The 24,183-nt window shown below is 43.6% G+C and overlaps 1 protein-coding gene across 2 annotated transcripts in view; it reads left to right on the forward strand.

Annotated features, from left to right (window-relative positions):
- The window catches only part of MMP16 (matrix metallopeptidase 16), a 326,417-nt gene that overhangs the window by 198,022 nt on the left and 104,212 nt on the right, over positions 1-24,183 (forward strand). For both annotated transcript variants that reach the window (XM_014610178.3, XM_019486726.2), the window contains one exon: positions 4,854-5,158. In XM_014610178.3, coding sequence (XP_014465664.2) covers positions 4,854-5,158 — 305 coding nt within the window. The remainder of the gene's footprint in view (positions 1-4,853; positions 5,159-24,183) is intronic.

Below are 24,183 nucleotides of genomic sequence, written 5' to 3' on the forward strand. Positions count from 1 at the left end.
TTTCCTTCTCATTTTAAGGAGTTATGGGAAGAATATCATCCCTGAAAAGATAAATGGAAAAGAATTATAGTTCCTGTCTTATATAGTAATACTACATTGCTTTTTAGTGTGATCATGAAACAAAAAAAATCACAAACAGTATCTCTGATTTGGATTTATTCAACTGAAACTGTAACTCTATGAACCATGATCACATCTTCTATTAAAACGATTTTAAGCTACAGCTACAAAGGGTTAGCAAAATGAGCCCAGAAAGAAGTTTAAGTTAAGACTTAACCCAAACCAGTGAGAGATTAATGAAGAAACTTGATAGAAAACATCTCCGGGGAAATAGTGGCACAAATGAAATGTATATATGACCAGAGGCAATCAATTCATTTTGATAAGAGTAGAGGTAAGACAGGAGAAGACGGGGGAAAAAAAAAAGAAAGAGGAGAAAACAGTTTTTCAGCTCAGTTTTGCTTTGATTGCTATCAACAGCTAGGAGAAGGTAATATTTTAACAAGTTATTTACATTTAGATCTTGTTTTCATTTCATTATATCTTAACTTTCATATCAAGTGTGGATCTAGAATCGGTTGATTATATATGATGGGTTGTGAGTCGACCATTTCACTCATTCAACTGGATTTCTCACCCTCTTTATCCTTCTATGTATTCTATTTCTTTGGAACAGCATTTCCTAATCTGTAGGTTGCAGCCCTCAGAGGTAGGGAGTGGGGTAGTGGATGGAAGGAGAAGGTGGAGAGAGTTTGATATTATGTATCTTGATCTTAGTAAGGTTTTTTTACATTGTCCCTCTAATTGGATTGGGTAGAACAGTGCACTAACATGATTATACAGTTTCTAGTACCAAGCTAGCTTGCTTCACCATGGTAGTCTGGATACCTCTGCAGGGAACTGCATTGCATTTTGTGGAAATACTCTCCCTGCTAAGCTGAAAGGGCATTGCAAGTCTCATGTGATCACATTGCAAGCATTGTTCAATCTTTGATGGGTTCCCTCTAGTTGTAGGTTACTTTAGGAAAATGGCTGTTCATATCTCATGAAAAGGGCAGTGGCAAGTTGTGTGAAAAGGACAGTGGGAGGCTATTTTAATGATGGCTCAGGAAGAAAAAGAAAATGCTGAAATACAATGGCAAATATCAATGTCTGATTATCTTGACCCATTCCAAACAACCAGGTGAAGTATGTTTTGAAGAGCTAGCTGCAAAGAGGATGATGTTCCTGCAGTTGTTACAGCATTTAAAAACTAAACACCTGTCCCTGAAAGATGAATAACATTTTTGTGGGGTGAGAGAGAGAAAACCTGAAGCCTTTATAAAATGAACAAGGCTGTATGTTTCAGACTAACAATATCAACATGAAAGCCCTTCAGGTGTCTTATTTGCTGTCTGTAGAAATCACACAACAGTGAAAGGTATATACAACTAAGCAATAGACATGGATTCAGTAGACATGGATTCAAAAGTTACTGTGCCTGAAGCAGATGCCAAATTGAAAATAACATGCATCAAACAACAGCAACAAAATACTATGTATTGATGTATTAAATACATGGATATGGTTGTCTAAGAGGAATGGCTTTCAAAACTGACAAAAAGAGCAGCATAAGTATTTCCCTGTTGATCAAAGGGCTGGAACTGATGATCTGTAAGGTCCCTTCCAGTCCCTTACAACTATGAAACTATGAAAGGGAATAAGGAGGATCCAGGAAACTACAGACAATCAGCTAGGTCTCAGGCCACCAGCAGTCTAATTATTGTCAAATTTTTGGGCCTGTGATATACTTTGACCATTATAAGTTGTTTGACTTTAGTGCATGGCAATAGTATATGTTAAATGACTCTGTTACCTGGCTACTTTCCTACTGGGGCAGGCACTCACCAAACAAAACTAGGATGATATGTTATTCAGAGGATTTCTTTTTCATCTTGGTAGCATTGAGGTGATGATTTTACCATGATGGTTCAGGAGATATGCAAGAGGCAAGAATTCTTGTGAGTGATATCTTTTTATTGGATCAACGATATGGTTGGTATACACTGAGGCCTCCTACAGACATTAAGTTTCTCCCTGGAGAGTCGCTGCTTTCCCAAAAGAAACCATGAGCATACAGATGATCAGGCTTTTTCTTCCAGAGTAAAAATGGCCACTCAAGAGAAGAATAACCTGCGAAATACTAGGTTTAATTCACTCCCGAAAGAGTTTCTCCTGGGAGAGTGAAAGTCTGTACATGCTGTGGCTTCACTGAGAAGAGAACATGTTACTCCAGGATCTCCCTCTCCTTCCATGGCCCCCCTCCCCCGTGCCCTGGGAGACAGTATGTTGCTTGCTGAACTCTGCTGCTCCAGCAGGGAGCAGAACACACTCCCTTTACAGTCCCCAGACTGTGCTACAAGGAAACACAGGCTGATCAGGGGAGTCTGGGTAAGTCAATCAGAGCTGCCTTATGCATTTTTCATCTGTCACCAGGCAGACTAAGGGAGCTTGCAGAGCATGCTGAGATTTATATGCAGCATCCTTCCTTCTCCCTCCACCTCCTTCTGGCTGCACACTATTAACATTGAAAGCTCTCTCCTCTTTAGGGCCTCAGCATTTGAATATCTGTACATGCAGCTCTGGGTAAGTTTATTTTCCAGGACAACAAACCTGGGAAAATTCTCCCAGATTATTTGAATGTGTGTACATAGCCATAGGCCAGCTTTTGGGTATCAAAGTACCCTTCCTTAAGGCTCTGTTTTTATCTTGGTGTTCTAGTTCCCTTTTAAGCTCTTTTACTTCTCTTGACATTCTTCTATTTTTAAGTCATCTTATTTTCTTACTGTCAATCACTCCAAGCCTTTGTTGGGAAGGGTGGCATATAAACCAGATAAATAAATAAATACATGGGGGGTGGAGGGGAGTGGTAGGTAGAACTAAAGAATACTTTTCTCTTTCTCTGTGGTATTTGAGACCAATATTAGAATACTGCATACTTTTAGTCCACATATCAAAAGAAAATGTTGAAAAATTGGACCTGGTTTAAAAAGGAAATAATTGCAAAAATGCTTCAAGGCCTGGCTATAATGCCATATAATGAGAGGCTGAGAGTGTGCGATCTGGTTACAACAGTGCAGTTCAACTTCCAAACCGTAAACCCAATTTAGCTTTTTGACCCCTGTTATCCAGCCTGTAGGGCTCCCCACAGGTCTAGACATTGCCGGTGGGGAAATGGTAACAGCATTAATCGCCACTTCTTTGCTTGCTAGATCACTGGTTTGTACTGGACTGGCACATGCAGTCGCTCTGCAGCCAGACTGACCCCATGCATTCAAGGGTTGAAAAGACAGGATACAAATCTAACCTAGAAAGGCACAATGAGAGCTGATGGTAGGAAGTTGATGTTGGACAAATTCAAATTAAAAGTTAAGGATAAATATTGAATGATGAATATTATTAACTGTTTGGACAAACTACTAGGAAAAGTGATGTATTCTCCATCTTATGATGTCTTCATTTAAGGACTTGATGCTACTCTAGAAGATGCACATTAACCAGAAACAGTCATACTTTAGTCAAACACAAGTTACCGGGTTCAGTACCAAAGTGACTGTGTGGAGGTTAAGCTAGATGATATAATATTTCTGTCTTAATTAAACTTCATGTATGCATTGTTAGTTAAAAAATTAAAATATGAACACTTATTTAAACCAACAACAGCAGATCATCAAATACATTTCAAGTCTCTAAACATACAAATTATTCCAGTTTTATTTGTAAAAATTTTTTCTCCTGTTCCCCTGCATCACAATATGAAAACTTTTATAAGTCTTACATAATTTAATATACTCTGGTATAGTGTCACTCCTAAAATCTTTCTTGGGCATGTAATCATCTGCTTTTCTAATCAACAGTGTATATCCAAATACACAAGTTCTGGGACAGACATCCAAAAAAGGGGATAAAATAAGGATTTGATGAATGGTACAAATCAGACAATAGTGTGTGAAGGATGGCAATGAGAATTGGCTAGATAGCAAGTTGATTAGTGATTGATTCTCCCTCTCCCTGTGCCTTTTTACTATTTCATATGTAAGGTTCTGTTGAAACATATTTTCAACCGCAATCATTTTACCAAATATTTTTGTTTGGGAATTCTGTGCATTGGAAATTAAGATGGAACTTTTGCTATTAAAGAAATGGTTAAAATAAACTGTTGTTGAATAGATACCATGCTTCAAACTTTCCCATTCTAATAAGCTATACAATTTAGCACAAGGTCATGACACGTTTAAACAAATCATAAAAGAGCAACATAACCTGTCATTAAATGGAAAGGCTTTGTTTTTAATTAGGAATTAGTTGTGTAGTTCTGAATGTTGCAGGAATTTTTTTGAAACCTTGTAAATGCTGGTTGGTGGGCACAGTATGGAGTTATGCTATTGCTAATTGTACCCACTAAGAAATTAAAATTTAATTCAACTGGAAACATTCTTAGCTTTTGATCAGAATGATATCCTGTCCTTTGGGTGAACTGTTTTTTAATTGTTGTCCAAGTAGTAAACAGCCAGTGATAGATTAATTCAGTTATCCTACTGTTTAGCGTTTTTCTTTGTGAAATATTTTTAATGGTCTTAGAATAAGATTTCTGTACTGCTGAGAATCAAATAGCTAACCCATAATGAGATCTAGAATAAAAGACTGCACAGATTAATGCAGCAATTTCTCACCTATTTATTTAAAGCTATTATTCTCCAAGGATATAATAGCACTAGTTATGTCAGTGCCCATAGCAAGCAGAATAAAATGAATGTGAGCAGTGCCACTGACCATGCTATCAGATTAAATTTTTGTCCTTTTCTTTATTTCAGCATAAAGAACGTTACTCCAAAAGTAGGTGATGCCGAAACCCGTAAAGCCATTCGCCGTGCCTTTGATGTGTGGCAGAATGTAACTCCTCTGACATTTGAAGAAGTTCCTTATATTGAATTAGAAAATGGCAAGAGGGACGTGGATATTACAATCATTTTTGCATCAGGTTTTCATGGAGACAGTTCTCCCTTTGATGGGGAGGGAGGATTTTTGGCTCATGCATATTTTCCTGGGCCAGGAATTGGGGGCGACACTCATTTTGACTCAGATGAGCCATGGACCTTGGGAAATCCTAATCATGATGGTAAGAGCAAATTTCAGCTTTAAAAATTAATTCAAGTGTATTATGAATTTCCAAAATGGGAGAACATTTCTATGCTGTCTTTGGGCATTGAGAAGCCTGATGGATTTTCCCTAACTTTACTCTAGTTTTAATAGCTGTCAACAGCTGGTGGATCCAACTGTTACAGGTGTAAGTTAATTTATTATATTTTCCCTGTCTTTAGATATCCATTGATGGAACAGCTATGGAACAACTCATCCAACAATTAACTTTACTGAGTAATCTGCCTTCATTGTTTAACTTCATCATAACAAGTTTAATTTATTTTTAGGAGAAATTTAATTTTTATTAGCAGAAATATTATGGCATAAGTGAAGTGAGTCAAGAGCAGTGTCCACTTCTGATGGCAGTTATCTAGGAACAGCAGCCTGGTTTGCTTTTCTTTTCTTTTTTTTCTATGATGATCCCTTGGCAATTACAATATGACTCCTGGATTTACTATTTCAGGGACATAGTTCAATTTATCTCCAATGTCAACTGAATCATTCCTGGCATTCTGACTGGAATCATTTGAATGGCTCAAGAGCAGCTTAGAACATTTACTATCTACCTGATTAGTCAAGGTCAGTCATTGTATTAAATGCTGTTAATTCATGAAATGATGTAGGGTTTGTCTACACTGTAGTCACAGTAGTAACTGCAATATAGCATGGAGATATCCAAGATACACTACATTTAGTTATATACTAAAGAGGACTGGGCTGACCTCAAATCTTCCATGACTAGACAGATAACTTAGGTGTCTCTGCACTGTATTGCGGTTACTCCAGTGACAGCAACTTATTGTGTAGACATACCCATAGATCAGCTGCAAGCAACCTTTAACAAGCCACAGGCTGGAACACCCCAGCTCCAGTATAATGTGGGCTGGATGGCTTTGAAGGTACATCAAAAACAGGGGGGTTTCCCTGCACCTGTGCCACCACTGCTTCTTGCAGCCCCCTCACTCCCTGGCTGGGGATCAAGCAGAGCTTCTACCAATGGAGAACTGCACTAGGGATAAGCAGTTGCAAACTGTGTCTCTGTTGCTGCTGTTCCTCCCTACTTCCCTTTACTCCCACCTTCTGGTTGCAGCCCAAACACTGCTAAAAGCTGACCAGCCCCTGCACAGCTCCCCACTGGTTGAAAGCAGGGAGAAGCAGTGGCGGCGAAGACACAGCTGCATACTGGCTTTCCCTGATCTGGGAATGGGTGTGAGCATGGGCACAGGCAAAACCCTTTAGCTTCACAGGCCATATTTGGCCCATGGTCCATATATTGCCAACCCCCACCATGAATAATTACTTCAGTATATTGGACTGGTGCAAGGGGACTGAGTTCAAATTAACCTCAGGTTATTAAGATAATGAGTTTGGTTCTCTTTAAATAGGATCTCTGTCAAGCATCAAGGAGAGGGTAGAGTAATGCCCTAGAAAATTTTATTCTGTCTGCAGAAAAAATTGAAATAAAAACTGAAGTATATATCCATTAGTCTGGGTTTGGGGATAATTACAGCTTTTTTTCCCTTGGGATTTTTCAAGTCAAAGTATAGGCTTTTTGTTTAACAACTTTTGTATTTAGGTGCTCACAGCAAGACTTGAATCTAATTAGTATGAACACAATGTGGTAACAATTCTTATGGTGCAGTTCTTTCAGTGTAGCATACTCAGAGACAGCAGTGCATTGATCTGCATTGTGAAGTCCTTAACTAACAGACTGGCTACAAGGAAGATCTTTCATGGTGACTGAAGAAGATATTCTTGATAGTATAGTAGAATCTATGCTGTATTCTAGGACTATATTGCTCATATTTTTACCTCATTTATAAGTTAAAATCTTCTTACAATTTAACATAAATGAACACAGCTGGTAGTCTTACATTCTTGTTGTTGCAGTACTTAAATAATAACAGTGTTGTGCGCACAGACTTCACTGGAAGAACTGCACAGCATCCACTGCTTTGTGTTTTCTCTGAGCTGCTGGTTTGAGTACTCTATAATAAAGTCTCAGACTTGCACATGCTTGAATGTTATTTTGGACTGAGGTGAAATGTGAATTTGCATTGAAGAAACCACATCAATTCTTTCATTATAAGAATAAGAGCACTTTTTCCAAGATGCCAGTTTACTCCACTTCTAACTTGGAAATGGCACTCTTATTCTCGAATAAGAATGCGCACATGGGGACTCCTTCTGAAATGAAAATCATGTGTAATTTCCCTTTATAAAAAAGCCCTCAAGCTTTTTAAGAGGGAAGTTGCATGCAGTAAGGACAAAAAAGTGGGAGAATGCTGAAGAGCAAAGGGTTAGTTAATGTGGTTGAATACTCTCCCTGAAAGAATAGTGTTGTATAATTAACATATTAACCTCCCATAGATTTTGCTATTTGAATAATTAAGAAATGTAAATTTTTTTTTACACCATGATAGGTATTGCTGAAAAAATAATATATGTATGCATTTACTATAATTCATATTTGCAAAAATAACATCCTATATGCTTTTGTGTATTCATTGATATATGTAAAGGAGAAGTTATTCTTGTTGGAGTGGAATACTGTCAGGAAAGAGACTGACTGGCAGTTTTTACACAACACTGTGAGAACTGAAAGACAACACTAAGCAGCGTGAGTGCACATGAGAAGTTTGGTGACCCTTGATTTGTTTGTTAAGGCATAATGAAACCTCTGTGGCTAAAATATTCTTTGTCTTGGAGTATTAAAAGATAGAAGGGTGCAAAATACATTTTTGTTTTTAGATACAATGAATTCCTCCAAGGTGGGGTTTATGTTTTTTTAAGATAAGGGTTGTTGTACAGTAGTCCCTATGACGTAGTTATGAATCATCTAACAATATGATAGAAGAACAGAAAACTTCACTGAACTTCTAAAGTTGAATCTAGCACCAAAGTGCTACAGGTACTATTGACTAAATGTTTTCCTCTACCTCTTTTTCTTCTGGTCTATGTGGTTTTAAAAAGTAGAACAGAACAGCTTGGTTATTTTGTAAAACCATAAATCAGTGAATCTTTAAAATGGTAGTAGGCTTATTTTCAGCAGCATTTAATTCTTAGGGAAGATCAGTTGAATGTTGTGTACCTCAAAAAGGATAAACAATTGTTGCAAATGCTAGTAATACCTTAATAAATATATGTTTCCTATCATTTTTGTTTGGATTTCCTACTTTTGTTAAAGTTCATGAATTAATGCATTGCCAATCAAGGGGAAAATTTTAGAAAACGAATCCTGACTGGGAGGAAACATGTACAAACCAGATGTTTGGTTATGGCTATATTACAGTGTTGCTTTTAGTTGACCATCACAGTTTTCTTTTTTATATATTGATTTGATGCTATGTTTTTTCTTAGTATGCCTCACTTGTGTGGGTTTATTAATATCCCAGTCTGAAATGACAAATGCAAAAGAGATTCACTGCTTCCTCATCTTAGTATTACATTTCCTCCATTCTCAATTCAGTGGTCTATCACTATGGATTACAAAATCAGTAAATAAGTCATGTTGTAAGGGAAAAGACCTGTACTTTCATGCTCCCCTTATTCATATTTTGAAGAATGAATAGAGGAGATTCATGGAGGAGAGAAGGATAATGGGGTTGTTACTTAAGAAAAATCCTCCTCTTCCACAATTGAACAATACCTGTGTTTCTGAAACCATTTGTTTTTATGGTCGCAGAGAATATTTTATTGACAGAGGAGCAGAAACTGGTAGCTTGAATCCAGTTAAGCTGTAATGAACATAACATACTCCTCCTTCCAGACAGCGAAGTCAAGGCAAGGTAGGAAATAGTAACAATGAGTTTGCGAAACAGAATTATGAGAGAGCAGAATCCATGGGGAGAAATGCAGAAGTTAGAGAAATACTGGGAGCGAAAACTTGATGAGGTGGGAGATATGGCAAAGTGGGGAGATGATTGTGCATGGGTATGTTAAAAATAATTGTGTATATCGAAAACTATCCTTTGCTACCTGCCCTTCATGTATGGCTGTTTTTCTTGGGCATCTATTCTTCAGGTTGCTTCATATGGATATACAAAAAACTAGAACTCTTGGTTCCAAAATGATACCTTTTATAAGACCAGCTGGAAAATCTCAAGAAAATAGACATTCCATTCATGCAGACCCCTATTTACTTTTGGTTGGTCTGTGTGGAACTCAGTTTGATATCACAGCCCCAAACTTGTTAAAAGAAGAAGTTGTGCAACAATTGTAACATTGCATGTACATGTTGGGCACCAAAAATTGAGGCTGCAATCCCTAAACTTTTATATATGATAACACAAATGTTACTAATTTGGGGGGGTAAGGAGCGCCGGGAGGAAGGGAATAAAGATAAGAGAAAAAAAAAAACATTTTAAGCCAGAATAAAATTGAGGAAGGTTGAATCAGAAAAGAGGGGAAACTCAAAGGGACACCTTTCAGGTGAAAGATGAAAAATATAAATAACTTTTAGCTATGTTAGTCTGAAGTCAGGCAGAAGGCAAACAGACAGCAAGCTTCATCAAAAGCTACAAAACGTTATGCCTGTTTGAACCAGAAAGTCTCTAAGGCTAGGGACAGACATTCAAAAGCCTGAGCCTGAATTGATTCAATCTTTGCAGGCTAGTCTAACCTGCCTAGATTGAATCTCTGTTAGTTTGCAACTGCACAGACATTTCCTCTGGACTGAGGAAATGCAGGTACATGCCTGCAGTGGCTCAGGCTAGATGCCAGGGGGCACTAGAGCAGCCCTCCCTTCCCTTGTACAGTGCTGAGCTAAGGGAGGGCATGACCAGGCCCCGGCAGGATGCTCTGATTAGGGAGGGCTTTAAACCCCCACCCTATTTGCACAGTCCCAGGCATTTCCCTACTAACTGCTCCAGGGGCTAGAGGGTTGCCAGAACCCAGGCCCCAGCTAGCACTTTGAGGCAAAGGGGTGGTGTGCAGTGCATGCGTCAATTGATGATACTGAGCTTTTCAATCTCCCTCTCCCTGCTTCTTCATACTGTCTGCAGCAAACCTGACAGGCAAGGGAGCCAGCAGGGAGCTGATAACACAGTGTTGAGCAGCCCATCAAGAAAATAAAAGCCTCTTTCATTTGTTCAAGCTCTTCTTAAACATCTTTTTTTCCAAAGAAGGAACAGAGGGACATTACCAGCTGACCTGTTGATTAGCTTCAGGAAACCCTAAGCTGACATTTACCTGTCTGCCTTTGTCCTGTCCCAATGAAATTAAGGACACACACACATAGAGATCTCTCAGCATTAGCTAGCATACCACATGCTGGCTAGGGTCTGTGGGGCTGGGGCCTGTGCTGTGGGAGATGGGAGGGAGGGGGGGATCTCTGACTAAGCAGTGAGTGATGGTGGGAGGGAGGGGAGGCAGGGGGAAGCCAGGCAGACCCTGCTGTGTCTGTAGTCTCTGCCAGAGCTCTGGCTAGAGAGCAGAGGGGCTGGGCCAGCCCTTGTTCTCTAGAGAAGACAGCCCAGTCCAGCCCAGGCCTGCAAAGCATGTGGGATGCTGGGAGACTCTAGTTTAACTTAAACCCAGGACTCCACACAGCATGCCTGCAGCTCTGTACTCACAGAGGGGAAGCCCCACACTGGACTCTTTGGGGAAGCAGGGGTGGGGCTCCCTCCACTCCCAGCAGAGTATGGGGATTGCTCAGCCAGGAGCAGGGGAGACAGCAGCCTCCAGTGTTGGGCTTCCCCCACTATGAGGGCTGGAGCTACAGGCATGGGGAGCAGAGCCTCAGGGGTAAGGCAAGCTCTGCTCCCTCCTTCAGCACTGGTTGGAGCCACACCTGTGTCAGGCATGAGTGCCCTGACATCCCTGCCTGCTGCTGCTGCCAGGCAGTAGGGGCTGCATGCCATGGGGGAAGTGTGTGGGGATCCCTACATCCCCAAACCTCCATACCCACACCCTGCTTAGCTGAGTTCCGTGCTCCCACTGCCCTTCCAGGGAGACGAGAGAAAGGGGAAGAGTTCCCTTTAGCATGGAAAAGAGCCTCCCCCTGCCCTGGGGAAGGGAGGAGTGGGGAGAAGAGTCCCACTCTGGGGCTGGGCAGCATCTCATAGAACTCCCACCTCCCCATCCTGCAGCAATGGGGTAGAAGCAGTAGGAAGAGTCACTCTCTGGTGCCAGGCAGCCTCACAGAACCCCCCTCCCCACCCCATGGTAGCAGCAGGAGAGGAAGAAGGAGAAGAGCACCCTCAACACTGAACAGAGCCCCCATCCTGGCCCAGCAGCAGTGGGGGAGAGGGAGGAGGAGAAAGAGTTTCCCTCTGGGGCTGGGCAGCCCTGTGTGCTGGGATTGCTCCCGACTGTCAGGGAGATGCTGAGGCAGGCCTGCTGAGACCTGGACATGCCCCCGCTCCTCAGCTCAGCTTCCCCATGGAAGGGAAGGCTGCTCTAGCATCCTTGGACTTCTGGCTTGAGCCACTGCAGGTATGTGCCTAATGTCTATCCACTTGCAAACCAGTTCACTTTCTGCAAGTTAAATTAACCTGCAAAGATTGAATCAGTTCAGGCTCAGGGTTTTTGAATGTGTTCCTTTAGCCTTAAACTGGTTTATGTGTAATGTCTGCCCCTAGCCTAAGGGCCCTTCTACATGTTTAAGTAAAGGTGCGATGGGATCTAATGCATGAGCTGCACAATCACTGCTCCCGCCATGCCAAGCATGCATAGCAGGAGGTGTGATAGTGACATTGTGCATAAGCTCTCGTTGCATGTTGTCACCAGTGAAGGGGGAACCTGGGATCACAATCCCCGGTATTCCCCTGCACCAGCTTCCTTGGCTGTAAGTCTCTTAGCTGACAGAGTTCGGGAGGGCTCACTCAATATGGCCTGTGGGGCTTGCAGTGGGGTCAGCACTGGGAATGCTGCTGCTGCTATGAGCCTGATGACGTGTGGACCTTGCAGCGGCAGCAGCATTCTTCCCACTGCCTCTGCTGCAAGCCCTGCATGTTATGAAGCACATAGTGGGAGGCAGCATTTTACCTGTTGCAAGCCCTGCAGCTGAAAACACTGCCACCACTGCAAGCCCTGTCAATTGTGGGGGTAGCAGCGGGTGCTACACTCCGGTGGCTGGGAGCCTCTCAGTTGCTGGGGCTCCCAGCCACAAGGGAGCACTTGGCCACATATTCAATTAATGTCATCATTTAAACAACCTACAAAGTTATTACACAATTTTTGTTGAATAATTTTGTAGCTTATTCATTGTTCTTTCACATGGTTAATTGGTTGACCATGTAATTGGGTCACAACTTAAGACATGATTACCTAGTTAATCATGCCTTAAGTATAATATATAGAGGGGGCATAAGGTGCTACCCTGCCTGCCTTCTGCCTTAGATATTTTGGATGCATACATTTATATGTAAATTTGAGAACTGAGCCCCCCCTATATATATATATATATATATATATATATATATATCTCACACACCCGCATATATTACCCGTCATATATTACCATCATATTTTATTTTCTCTGTGTGAGCTGAGCCTATCGGAACTCTGATAGAGTATGAAATAGGAACATGAGACTACCTAGGAAGGGCTCCATGGATGATCCTTAGGCTCGGGACAGACATTCAAAAGCCTGAGCCTGAATTGATTCAATCTTTGCAGGTTTGTCTAACCTGACTAGACTAAATCAGTTTTGTAACCAGATAGACATCCCAGAAATGCAGGCACATGCCTGCAGTGGCTCAGGCTAGAAGCCAGGGGGCACTAGAGCAGCCCTCTCTTCCCTTCCACAGTACTGAGCTGAGCGGGGACATAGCCAGGCTCCAGAAGAACACTATGATTATCTCAGCAGGGAATTGATAACAGTGTTTATCACCTAATAAAATAACAGAGACATTACCAGCTACCTGTTGATTCTGCCTGTTGATTCTCCCTAATGATTCAGCAGGGACTGTAACCAGCATGTGGTCTGCTAGCTAATACACAGACACCTCCTCATCAAGGGGGGGGGGGGGGAGGCGCGGGGGGATTCCTGCTTAGCAGAGAGTGGAGAGGGGGAGCAGCCTGCATGTCTCTGGAGCTGCAGCCAGGGAGTAGAGGGACGGGGCCAGTCCTGCTCTGGAGCAGAGAGCTCCACCCATCCCAGAGAGCATGTTGGGATGCTGGAGTGATTGAAGACTGTTATCACTCCCCACTCCCTCAGTTTTCTCTTCTCCATACTAAATAACCATAGCTCTCAGACTTCTCCTTAAAGATTTATCTTAAACCAGCAAGGGGTCTAGGACAGACATTGCATAAATCGGTTTGAGCCAAATCAGTTAAGTCTGATACTACATTCAACCAGGTTTATCTCAAACTAATTTCAGCCATTTTGAAACTGGTTTATGTGCACTGAACATCTGTTCTGTTACAGGTTTAAACCAGTTTCTGATCACTTAAACTGGTTTATGTGTAATGTCTGTCCCTAGCCTTAGTGATTTATGATGATGCTGTCGGGAATCTGAACTCCTATGATGACTTTGCTAGTTTCTTGTACCCTTACACCCTTTGTGCTCCACAATACAGAATGCACAGTGAATGAGCTTTTGTGCAATATTTAGGATCATAGGAATGTAGGGCTGGAAGGGACCTCACCATGTTATCTATTCCAGCACCTTGCTCAAGGCAGAATCATTCCTAACTAAACCATCCCAGCTAAGTGTCTGTCTCACCTGTTCCTGAAAATGTCTAGAGATAGGGATTCCACAACTTCTTTAGGTAGCCTGTTCTATTGCTTGACCACCCTCATAGTCAGAAAGTTCCTCCTAATCTCCAACCTAAATTTCCCCTGGTGAAGTTTAAGAACATTGCACCTAGTCCTGTGTCCTATGGCCACTGAGAAAAGCCCATCTCCAGCCTCTCTGTAATCACCTTTCACATAATTGAAGACTGTTATCACTCCCCCCTTCTCCCCCCCCCCAGTTTTCTCTTCGCCATACTAAATAACCATAGCTCTTTCAGGCTTCTCCATAAATCGTGCATCCTAGCCCCTTAACCCTTTTTGGTTGCTTTGTGCCGGGCTCTTTCCAAGCCGTCCACAATCTTTTTGAATTGTGGGGCCCAAAACTGGTCACTGAATAGAGTGGAAGAATCACTGCCCTTGATTTCTAAGTGACACTTCTGTTAATAAAATTCAGGATGTTGCTGGCTTTTTTGCAAGAAGAGCACACTGTTGGCTTGTACTTGGCTTATGGTCCACTTTTGAGCTTTTCCCCTGATTCTTTATATAGAAAATCACTTAGCCTGTAACTTGAAGTTTTTCATAGAGGCTCATGGATTCAGCATATTTATTTTTCATTTAAATATTTAAAAGATTAGGATGTTTCTGAGTTAACATATTTTGTATTATATAAAGATTACAGTTTAACCAGGATTATTTTTAAGAAAAATATATATTTAAAAATGTTTTTATTAATATTTTTGGAAAAAAGTTATCAACCCACCTTTCCAACAGAACATCTTCATCTTATCTGTTTTATCTGTTGTCTGGATGTTTAAACACTATGAGCCATAATAAAATAAGTGTGGAGATGTTGGGGGATTAGCAGAGTCACTGAAGAGTCAGTCCTATAGCAGCTGTAATGAATTCCATTCATGCTAAGTCCCAGGTTCCAGAGGTCTTCCACACCACTGTAGGATACTACTGTGTCATATACCATGTACGTTCATAAGGTCATAAACAGCAGATGTTTTGCCTGTCCTGAGGCAAAGGAGACTGTATGCCTTCAGGCCACTGAAGACTTGACTTCTGTTGCCTGTATTTTGCTGCATCTATAAATAACAAGGAGTCATCTTTGGTATATCTGTTCAGACCATTTAGATAACATTTACTGACCTTATTCCACATGGAAATGTATAAATGGGGGGCAGAAAAAAAGCAGTATACTTATACAGTTGCACAATTTAAGAAAAAAAGATGCATCTCTGAGGTCTACCCAGGTATGAGGAGAGAGTTGCATGAGTAACTCTGAACCCAGCCCTCCCTCACTGTCTTCCTATATAATATACTTAGAATCATGCAAATATTTTGAACCATGCCATTAGTCATCATCATATATTATTTACAATACACTCTGCTGGATTCCACTATCTAGCTTCCCTTAGAGTAAGGTGGGCTGTGGCTCCACACTGTGCGGGCTGGGAGCGGTCCAAGGCTTTCGGGGGAGCGCGGCAGGCTGTGGCCAGCAGCCCTGGCACGTGGGCTGGGGAAAAGGTTGGCACGGCAGACTACAATTAGGCATGGACGCGTAGCGGTTGATTAAAGATTATTTTACTTACACCATAGATGGTCGTGGTGCAGGCAGGAAAACTTGCTTGCGTTGCAGTTACAGATAGAAAAGAAGAAGAGCGGACAAGAGTTCTAACCGTGAACTCTGGTCCAAGGCCGGCTGAGAGCTCTAGAACCGCGAGCCCGTTGAATCAACCAGACGAAATAACCCGAAGAGCTCTAGATACCACGATGAGAGTCCGAAAGGTGACTCTCCACGAAAGCGCGCAGGGAAGGGTACATCGAGGGATCAGGTGGCGACGGGCAGAGGCTAGAGGTTGATCAGGCCCCTATATCCTTCTTAAGGCACACGCTGGGTTCGTTAAGCTCCACAGCGCGCTTAGAGTTCTTCACGAGATGTGACGTCCTCCTTCTCCTCCTCCAACTTGGGCAGAAACTGCTCAAGCCTCTTATACGGCTAGCAAGCCAATTGCTAGCTACCACGTGGGAATAATTTAGAAACAGCCAATAGTGGGACACAAATTTACATATGGGTGGCGGGAACTCCTTTGCCCCGAGGTTGTCTCTATGCAACTGAGAATTGCACCGTGCAAAGAAAGCTCCTCGTGGCGGGAAATAATTCTGCAGTGCCGAAGCACACACAAAATCATACCCTTTGGGTCATGACACACACTAATTAAAATATGTTGGAGGAATAGGGAAGGAGGGATACCTCAAATCAAGTTGTGTTTAGAGCAACAAAGTGGAAGTTGTTAGACTGGTGGGAAAGTAACAAAATCAAGACACCCCAAAATATACATTTTTGAGACCAAGTCTTTGAATTCTATCACCTTTAAAGCTTTGGTGATGAGGCTGGTTATAAATATAGAAGTCTACAGCTCAGTTTAAGTTTAAAGTGTTCTCCCTAGGGTAGACAGACAAATACCAAGTCAGTCTTTGATGTTTGCCATTTCTGAAGGAGGAAATCAGGAGTGTGAGAGCAGGGACTGAATTCCCTATCCTGAAGTTGAAGTTGCTCATAGGAACTCCTGTTATCAGTTCCAACAATTTAAGAATCAGTGGAACTGAATCACCAGATTTTTTTTTAAATCCTCAAGACTTACTTACTGGATCAAGTTCCTGTAGCTTCCTTGTGTTCTCTGACAGCCTCTAACCCATCAGCGTTATATTCCGAACTGTTCAAAAGCTTCCTTATGGCAGATGGTAGCTGGGAGAAAGAAGAGAGAATTGTGATAAATCTCTGCAGTCATTGGTTACTGCTCCCTGTCTGCCAGAGGAATGAAAGAGTATCCCCATCAGCCTAGATTTATGACTAAGATGCAGAGATAGCAGCTATAGGTACCAAATATATATTACTTAAAAACACAGCCAAAAATACATTTGATATATTCCTTGACACTTAACTGTGTCTGTTCTTCTGTAAGATTTCCTTGCATATTTTTCTCTCATGGTTTCCATCAATCTCTTCCTATCTGTTGTATGTTTTATTATAAACATAATTCCTATTAAATATTAGAAGCTCTCAGGTATAATCCTAAAGATGAATGTGAGCAGAGTAAAGAGGAAGACACTTGCCAATCATGACATCGTGGATAAAGACTTGGTGGATAAAGTGTGCACCAGTTTAACTAGATCAGTCTGTTTTAAATGTTTTAAATTAGCCTACGTAAATAAGTAAAGCTTTTTAATATAGACAGGAACTTAGAAACTGTGCTCAGGCACTTTCACTTTTTATGGTTTTTATCTGAGAAAGGCTTAATAACTCAGTCCTTAGGTCTTGCACACACATTTTATATATCTTTTGTATAATTTTATAAAGGATCAGAGCATAGAAATGACCTGCTATCTCATGATAGCTGCTTGGAGTGGACCGGTGATTCTGGAGTTCCTTGAGATCCTTTAAAGGATACCACAGGGAGGTACACAATGTTAGCACTGTTAGGTGTGCAAAGATAAACTCAGAGATTCATAAGATAAGCCTAGTAATTTCAAATAAGAATCTCTAGCATTAAAAACATTTGGACCTGGTGTGGTCTTTCTGGCTGCATCCAGACATGAGTGGACATTTGGTTCCCCAAGGACAACTAGCGGCAGTGCACCTTGTGCAGCTGCTAGTTGTCCCCAGGGAACACCTGTGCCATGTGTGCTCTGGCACACAAGTTACCCTGGGTGGGGTAGGGGAGGCTGGGGCTAACTGGGCTGGCACTGGCTGGGCTGGCACCAGCAGCCTTACCTGAGCTCACGGAGGCCTCCTGGGACTGCACCAGCAGTGATCCTGCTGTGTGGAACCTGATCGGCAGTGGAGTGCAGCTCTGGCTGGCCAGGCTCTAGTTTCAGGTGTCATGCACTGCCACCATGTGCACCACCCTGCTTTTTTTATATCAAGGGGTCAAGAAAAAACCCTCTGCGCTGTTCCTCTGCAGTGCAGAGAACAACGGAATGTGCAGTATGTGGCATCACAGATGTGTTTGCAGCACCACATACTGTACAGCTGTGCTGGCCTGGACATGGTCTCTGAATTCTTTGCAACAGAAGAATTGCCCTAAACTTATACTAGTTTATATGTAATTTCTGCCCCTAGCCTATTGTTTATCGAAACATATTTAGAATCTATTCAGTACAGACTTCAGTGCACAAACTTTGCTAGTAACCAATTAAAATTTACAACAGTTGTGATCTCTGAACTGCATAGATCAGCTTCTGATAAATTTCACTTTGCTGCCAGTGTGCTTAACACAGTGGAGCAGATATATGCTACTGGAAATGCAAACCACTAATGTCATGAAAAATAACTCCCCTGAGAGCTTTGTGACTCAACAGTGGTCATGTCACACTTTATGTAGGCATAAAGGCTAGCGACAGCCTTCAGAAAGCTGGAGCCTGAATTGATTCAGTCTTTGCAGGTTGGTCTAACCTGCCTAGGTTGGACCGATTTGCAACCGTACAGACATTCCCTCTGGACTGAGGAAATATAGACACATGCCTGCAGTTGCTCAGGCCAGGTACCAGGGGGTGCTACAGCATGCCCTTAGCTGCAGGGAAGCAGTGCTAGGCAGGGATGGGCCTTGGCCAGCTTGGGCAGTAGCCTTGGCTGAACGGGCCAGAGAGGGGTTTAATTCCCCCCCCCCCCCGCCCCACCAGCAAGGACTGCTGGGTAGTCCTCCCTTGCTGCTGCAGCGGCGGGGCCAGGCACAGCCATATGCCAGTTGGCAGCACCCCTGAGACAGAGGGTGCAGGGAGGGGGCTTATTCCCTCCTCTACCCCTACTGCCCCCAGGGAACTGTAGCTGGGAATGCCCACCCTGACCACCGCCACCACCGCTCGCTCTGCGCCTAGGGCAGATGGTGAAATAAGCCCCCTCCCTGCCCCCTGCCTAACAGGGCCTGCCAGCTGACTCTGGCCTCACCCCCACCCAGCCGCTGGAATGGCGAGGGCAAAGCTACTGTGATGGGGCCAGCAGTCCCTCTCACAGTTTCCCAGAGCACAAGCCCCTTCCTGGCAGGGTGGCTGCACTGCAGGGTGGGGAAAGCTGCTGTGGGCTACGGTGACAGAAATGCTGGGGGGAGCTCTGGCCCACTTTGAGCCCCGGTGCTGCTACGCACTATCTGCCACAGCTCTGCCTATCCCACAGTGTGCCCCCTCCCACCAGGAAGGTGCTTGAGCTCCCCAACACCATGAGAGGGTCTGCTGCCCCCATCAAGAGCCCTGCCCTCTCACCACTACAGTGGCTGGTTGGAGGTGTGGCCAGAGGCCAGCCAGCAGGGCCCATTAGGTGGAGTACAGAGATGGGGTTGTTCCCCCTCTCTCTGGCAGCTAGTGGAGGGGGCAGCAGGGAGCTTATTCCACACCACTTGCCCCAAGCAGGGAGCAAGCAGTGGAGGTCAGGGCAGGCAGACCTGGCTGCGGTCTCCTGGGGACACTGAGGGTACAGGGGGGAATACAATCCCCTGTCCCTTCTGCCTCAAGGGCCCTGCCAGCCAGCATCTGGCCCCGCCTGGCCCCACTGCTGCAGAGCGTAGGGGGACTGCCAAGGGACCTGCTTCTGGTCCCTGCTGGTGGGACAGGAAGGAGGAAATTAAACCCCCTCCCTGGCCAGTTCAGCCAAGGCTACTGCCCAGACTGGGCATGCCCCCGCTGCTGGACCAGCCAGCATGGAGAAGTGCAGGTCTATGCTGGTGGAACAGGGGAGGGATTCGGGGGGCTAAACTTCTTGTTTGCTGCCCTCCCAGCCAGCATCTGGCCAGACCCCGACCCCTGCCTGTCCCTGCTCTGGATGAGAAGCAGAGGGGCAGGGCCAGCCCTGCTGAGCCAGAGCAGAGAGCCTGGCCCAGAGAGCATGGCAGGATTCTGGGGGAGTCTGGTTTAAATTAAACCAGAAAGGGGTCTTGGAGAAACGTTGCATAAGCCAGTTTGAATTCAATCAGTAAAGTGTGATACACTACATTCAACCAGGTTTATCTCAAACTGGTTTCAGCCATTTTGAAACTGGTTTATGTGCACTGAATGTCTGTTCTGTTACAGATTTAAACCCATTTCTGATCACGTAGGCTAGGGACAGACATTCAAAAAGCCTGAGCCTGAATTGATTCAAACTTTGCAGGTTAGTCTAACCTGCAGAGAATGAATCACTTTCTAATTGGATAGACGTTCCCTTTCCATTCAGAAAATGCAGGCACATGCAGGCAGTGGCTCATGCCAGAAGCCCAGGGGTGCTAGAGCAGCCCTTGCTTCCACAGGAGAGCTGAGCTGAGGAGGGCAGGGGCATGTCCAGGTCCTGCCTTGTCTGCCCCAGCAACTACCTGACAGCCAGGAACAATCCCAGCACACAGGGCTGCCTGGCTCCAGAGGGGAACTCTTCCCCCTTCTCCCTCTCCTCCACCTCCGTGGGGCCAGGAGGGGGGCCCTGTTCAGTGCTGAGGAGAGGGGGGGCTCTTTTATCTCCTCCCACCACCATTAAGCCAGACTCCCCCAGTGCAGCACTGGCTGCATCTATCGCAGTGGCTCAGCACCGCACATTTGCAGCTCAGCACTCGCAATGGGGAAGGCCCATACTGGACTCCACGCAGAAGCAAGGGGCAGGGCTCCCTCCACTCTGGGCAGAGTGCGGGGATCTGCACAGCAGGGAGCGAGGGAGGCAGCAGGCTCCAGTGTGGGGTTTGCCCCGCTATAAGTGCTGGGGCTGCAGGTGTGGGGAGCAGAGCCCTGGCAATGGAGCATGCTCCGCTCCCTCCCCTCTCACAGTGCTGGCTGGAGTCGCACCTGTGCCGGGCACAAGCACCCTGACCTCCCTGCCTGCTGCTACTGCCAGGCAGTGGGGGCTGTATGCTATGGGGGTCCATATGCCCCCCCGCCCTCACACCATACGCACACCATGCCCAGCTGAGCTTCATGCTCCAGCTGTGCCTGGATCCCAGCCCGGAGGGGATGCTGGGGGTTTCTGGTTTATCTTAAACCAGCAAGGGGTCTGGGACTGACATTGCATAAACCGGTTTGAGGTAAATCAGTTACATCTGATACTACATTCAGCCAGGTTTATCTCAAACCAGCTTTGGCCATTTTGAAATGGATTTATGTGCACTGAATGTCTGTTCTGTTACAGGTTTAAACCAGTTTCTGATCACTTAAACCAGTTCATGTGTAATGCCTGTCCCTAGGCAAAGAGTCATAACTGCCATTTCTTATAGCGTTCTGTTTTTTATACTGGATCTCTCTCTCTTCTGTGCAGGTTCTAATGCAGCACACACCAGTTTCTTCCAGTATTGTATTAAACAGTGTGACTAACCTCTGTGTTGTTTGTTTTCTTATTTTGTACCGGGGGAGAGAAATATGGTGAAGTTTTTCCTTTTTTTTTTCAACACACAGACACACATGCACACAGACACACACACATATGTTGATCTATACTTGTGAGAAAGGTGACATTAACTGCACTTTACAGGTCGAGCAGAAGGTGTACTTGGTGTAATATTGAGCAATTAATGATACTAAAATTGTAGCTGAAATGAGTCAGTTGCTGATTTGTTTCACTTCATACCCTCCCCCAAAATTCCGTGTCTATTTATCCTGCAGATGGTCAGCATCCAACTTCTATATTTTTAACCCCTTCCTTCTGTGAGACTCATTTTGGCAATAGATTCACTTGTGAAATGCACATCAGACTTTCCCACAACTACTATAGCCTCTGCTGATGGACCTCAAGAGAATATGTCGTCAAGTCTCCCAACACTTCCCTTGACTGTATTTGCCCACATATTGTGAGTACACCCTCTGTTTACTTCATGTCCAGTCACTCTAAAATCTAGTTTAAAATGAGGGCTTAAGTCTTCAGGGTTTGCTATATGAAATGCCTTCTCAAAAACATTACCATAAAGATGCGCTTGAGGAGAGAAATATCCCTGTATCCATTTTAAAGGTGAGAAATGCTGTTAAATGAAATCAAATGACTGTGGCTGGATTGTGAAGACTTAGTCTTTAGGCAGAGGTCTGTAGAGTAAGGAGAAGAGGATGTGTTGGCTAGATGCCATTTATTGGCAGGAGGCCAGAAAATGGAAAATATTAACATTTGGCAATGTCATTAGCTCAGTTCTATTCTTTTTGTTTGTTTGTTTTGGCTTTCATGGCATAGTCTTCCAGATTTGAGAAAAGCGCTTCATTTGTATGTTATTAACAGAGAAAACTATTAAACACCAGTAATCAGTAAAGGGAGAGCTTTATAGATAAATCCAACACAGTATTCTAGATGTTTATTTAGCTGGCTTATTATAATGTATCCCAGAGGCTGTCACTGGGCAATATCATGCTCACAGCTCTTCACCTTGATCTAAAACTGCAAAATAATCTGTTAAGAAAACTCCAAGATGGGCTATGGAATATACTAGGAAGAAGATGAGCTTTGCAATAATTCTAATTAAAGCAATAAAAGGTAGGCTGGTAAGGACTTCCCACGCTGTGTTTTTAGTCTTTTTATCAGCCAGGCAGTGTTTATGCTCAGGCTTAATTACCAAATAGAGACAGGAACCAGAACGTGGAAAGACCTGACCCAACATTTTGCATGTTCTTTCTATGCTCTGTAGGCAGATAGGAGTTTTTCCAAATCTATCTTTGTATCATAAAAAGAGACGTGCAGCAGGGAAGATGAGCCCAGCTTACCAGACCTTAGCAAATTCTGATTTGTTTTGCTTTTTATTCACATATGAATCTCCAGAACACATTTATTTGCAACATGCTCACTAAGTGTAACTTTGCTGGAATCTTTTCTTGAAAAAAATGGGACAGGGTTTTTATTCAGGCAAATATGGGTATTTTGAAGGAATGAGCGCATAAGACATGAACATGTATTTTCATGAGCATAGTCATGATCTTGCATGAGTTGCCAATTTTTTAAATTTTCTCTTGTTTCTTGCTTTTTAATTCTTTGTTTACTCTGCTTTTATCTTACTGGATTAGGCCCAAATAAAGCCCAAATAAAAACTTATCTTGAGGATGCCAAAAGACTTAAAAACAGCACTGTTGTCATGTAAACACCTCTCAGAAGATCTATATTGAATAGCTTCTAATGCCAGGTTTGAATTTATGTATAAAATCAATAGGCCATTGGGCTGATGTGATTAAGGCACACCAGTTTCTGAATTCTACAGCACAAATGAGAGCATTTTGGCTGGCTAATATCACATCAGGTCCCACAGCCTGAATGGATATACCTTGAATTTGTGCCCCTGGAACCATAACAAGATTCCTTAACCACTCTGCCATGATGTCCCAACATTTCTATATGGTTATAGTAAGACAAAAGAAGCAGTATGCCCCCTTAACAAAACATTGTTAATTCAGCAGTTCCTGTAGGCATAAGAGTAGGCTCCAAAAGAGTATAAGGGTGCACTTCAAACTAGAGTTCCCCTTTCAAAATCACACCTGTTTTTATACTATTTTATTCTTTTTGCTGAAGCTATGAGGCCTGTCATGTTAAAGCTACCAATATGTCAGTATGTTTAATTATCATGCCAATAGTCTAAATTTATTTTTGTAACAAATGGTAGCACAGTTTGCAGCTACACTGCAAAGCAAGTTATGTCCTTGGCACTTGAGCTGTGAGGTTTTTTTGGTTTCATTGGTTTGATGGCACCCTATCTCCATTTGTTGCTCAGCTGTTGCTTCACCAAACCTCTTGCCTACTTAATAATACTTTTTTTCTTTTATTTACTAGAGGTGCAGTGATAAATCGGTCCAATATCAGATTGATACCGATATAAAGAAAATTTGCTGTATCTGATATTGGCACAGTGGGGTTAATAATTTGGCTGATAAATGCTCGTGCTGTGTGCAGCTGCAGCGCAGCACTCAGGCAGCGAGGAGCACAGCTGGCAGCGTGGAGAGATGCCTCCAACTGGTCAATCCAGTATGATGGAAGGGGAGGGGGTGGGAAGGGGCATGGGGGGCAGATCAACACCTCTCATGCTGAGAGAGGGAGCAGGGGCAGGCGCTGCCCGGGCAGGGTGAGGGAGGGGCAGTTTCTGCCACTAGTTGTACCCTGGGAGGATGGGGGAGGGGGTGGTTGCCCCAGGATCTGTGCGGGGTGGGCTGCAGCTGGAGCTGCGCAGGTCTCCTCTTGGTTGGGTCTGGAATTGGAAAGGGCTGTGGTGGCACTGGGAGGATGCTGCATCCAACCCAAATTTCACTGCAGCTCAGTTCCCGGCACCGCCACCATCAGCTGCCTGGCGCTGCTCTGGCTCTTCCCAGTGCGTGGGTGGATGCAGGGCTTTGAGCTGGGGTTGTGGCTG

This window comes from Alligator mississippiensis, chromosome 3, assembly GCF_030867095.1.
Source record: "Alligator mississippiensis isolate rAllMis1 chromosome 3, rAllMis1, whole genome shotgun sequence".
NCBI lineage: Eukaryota > Metazoa > Chordata > Crocodylia > Alligatoridae > Alligator > Alligator mississippiensis.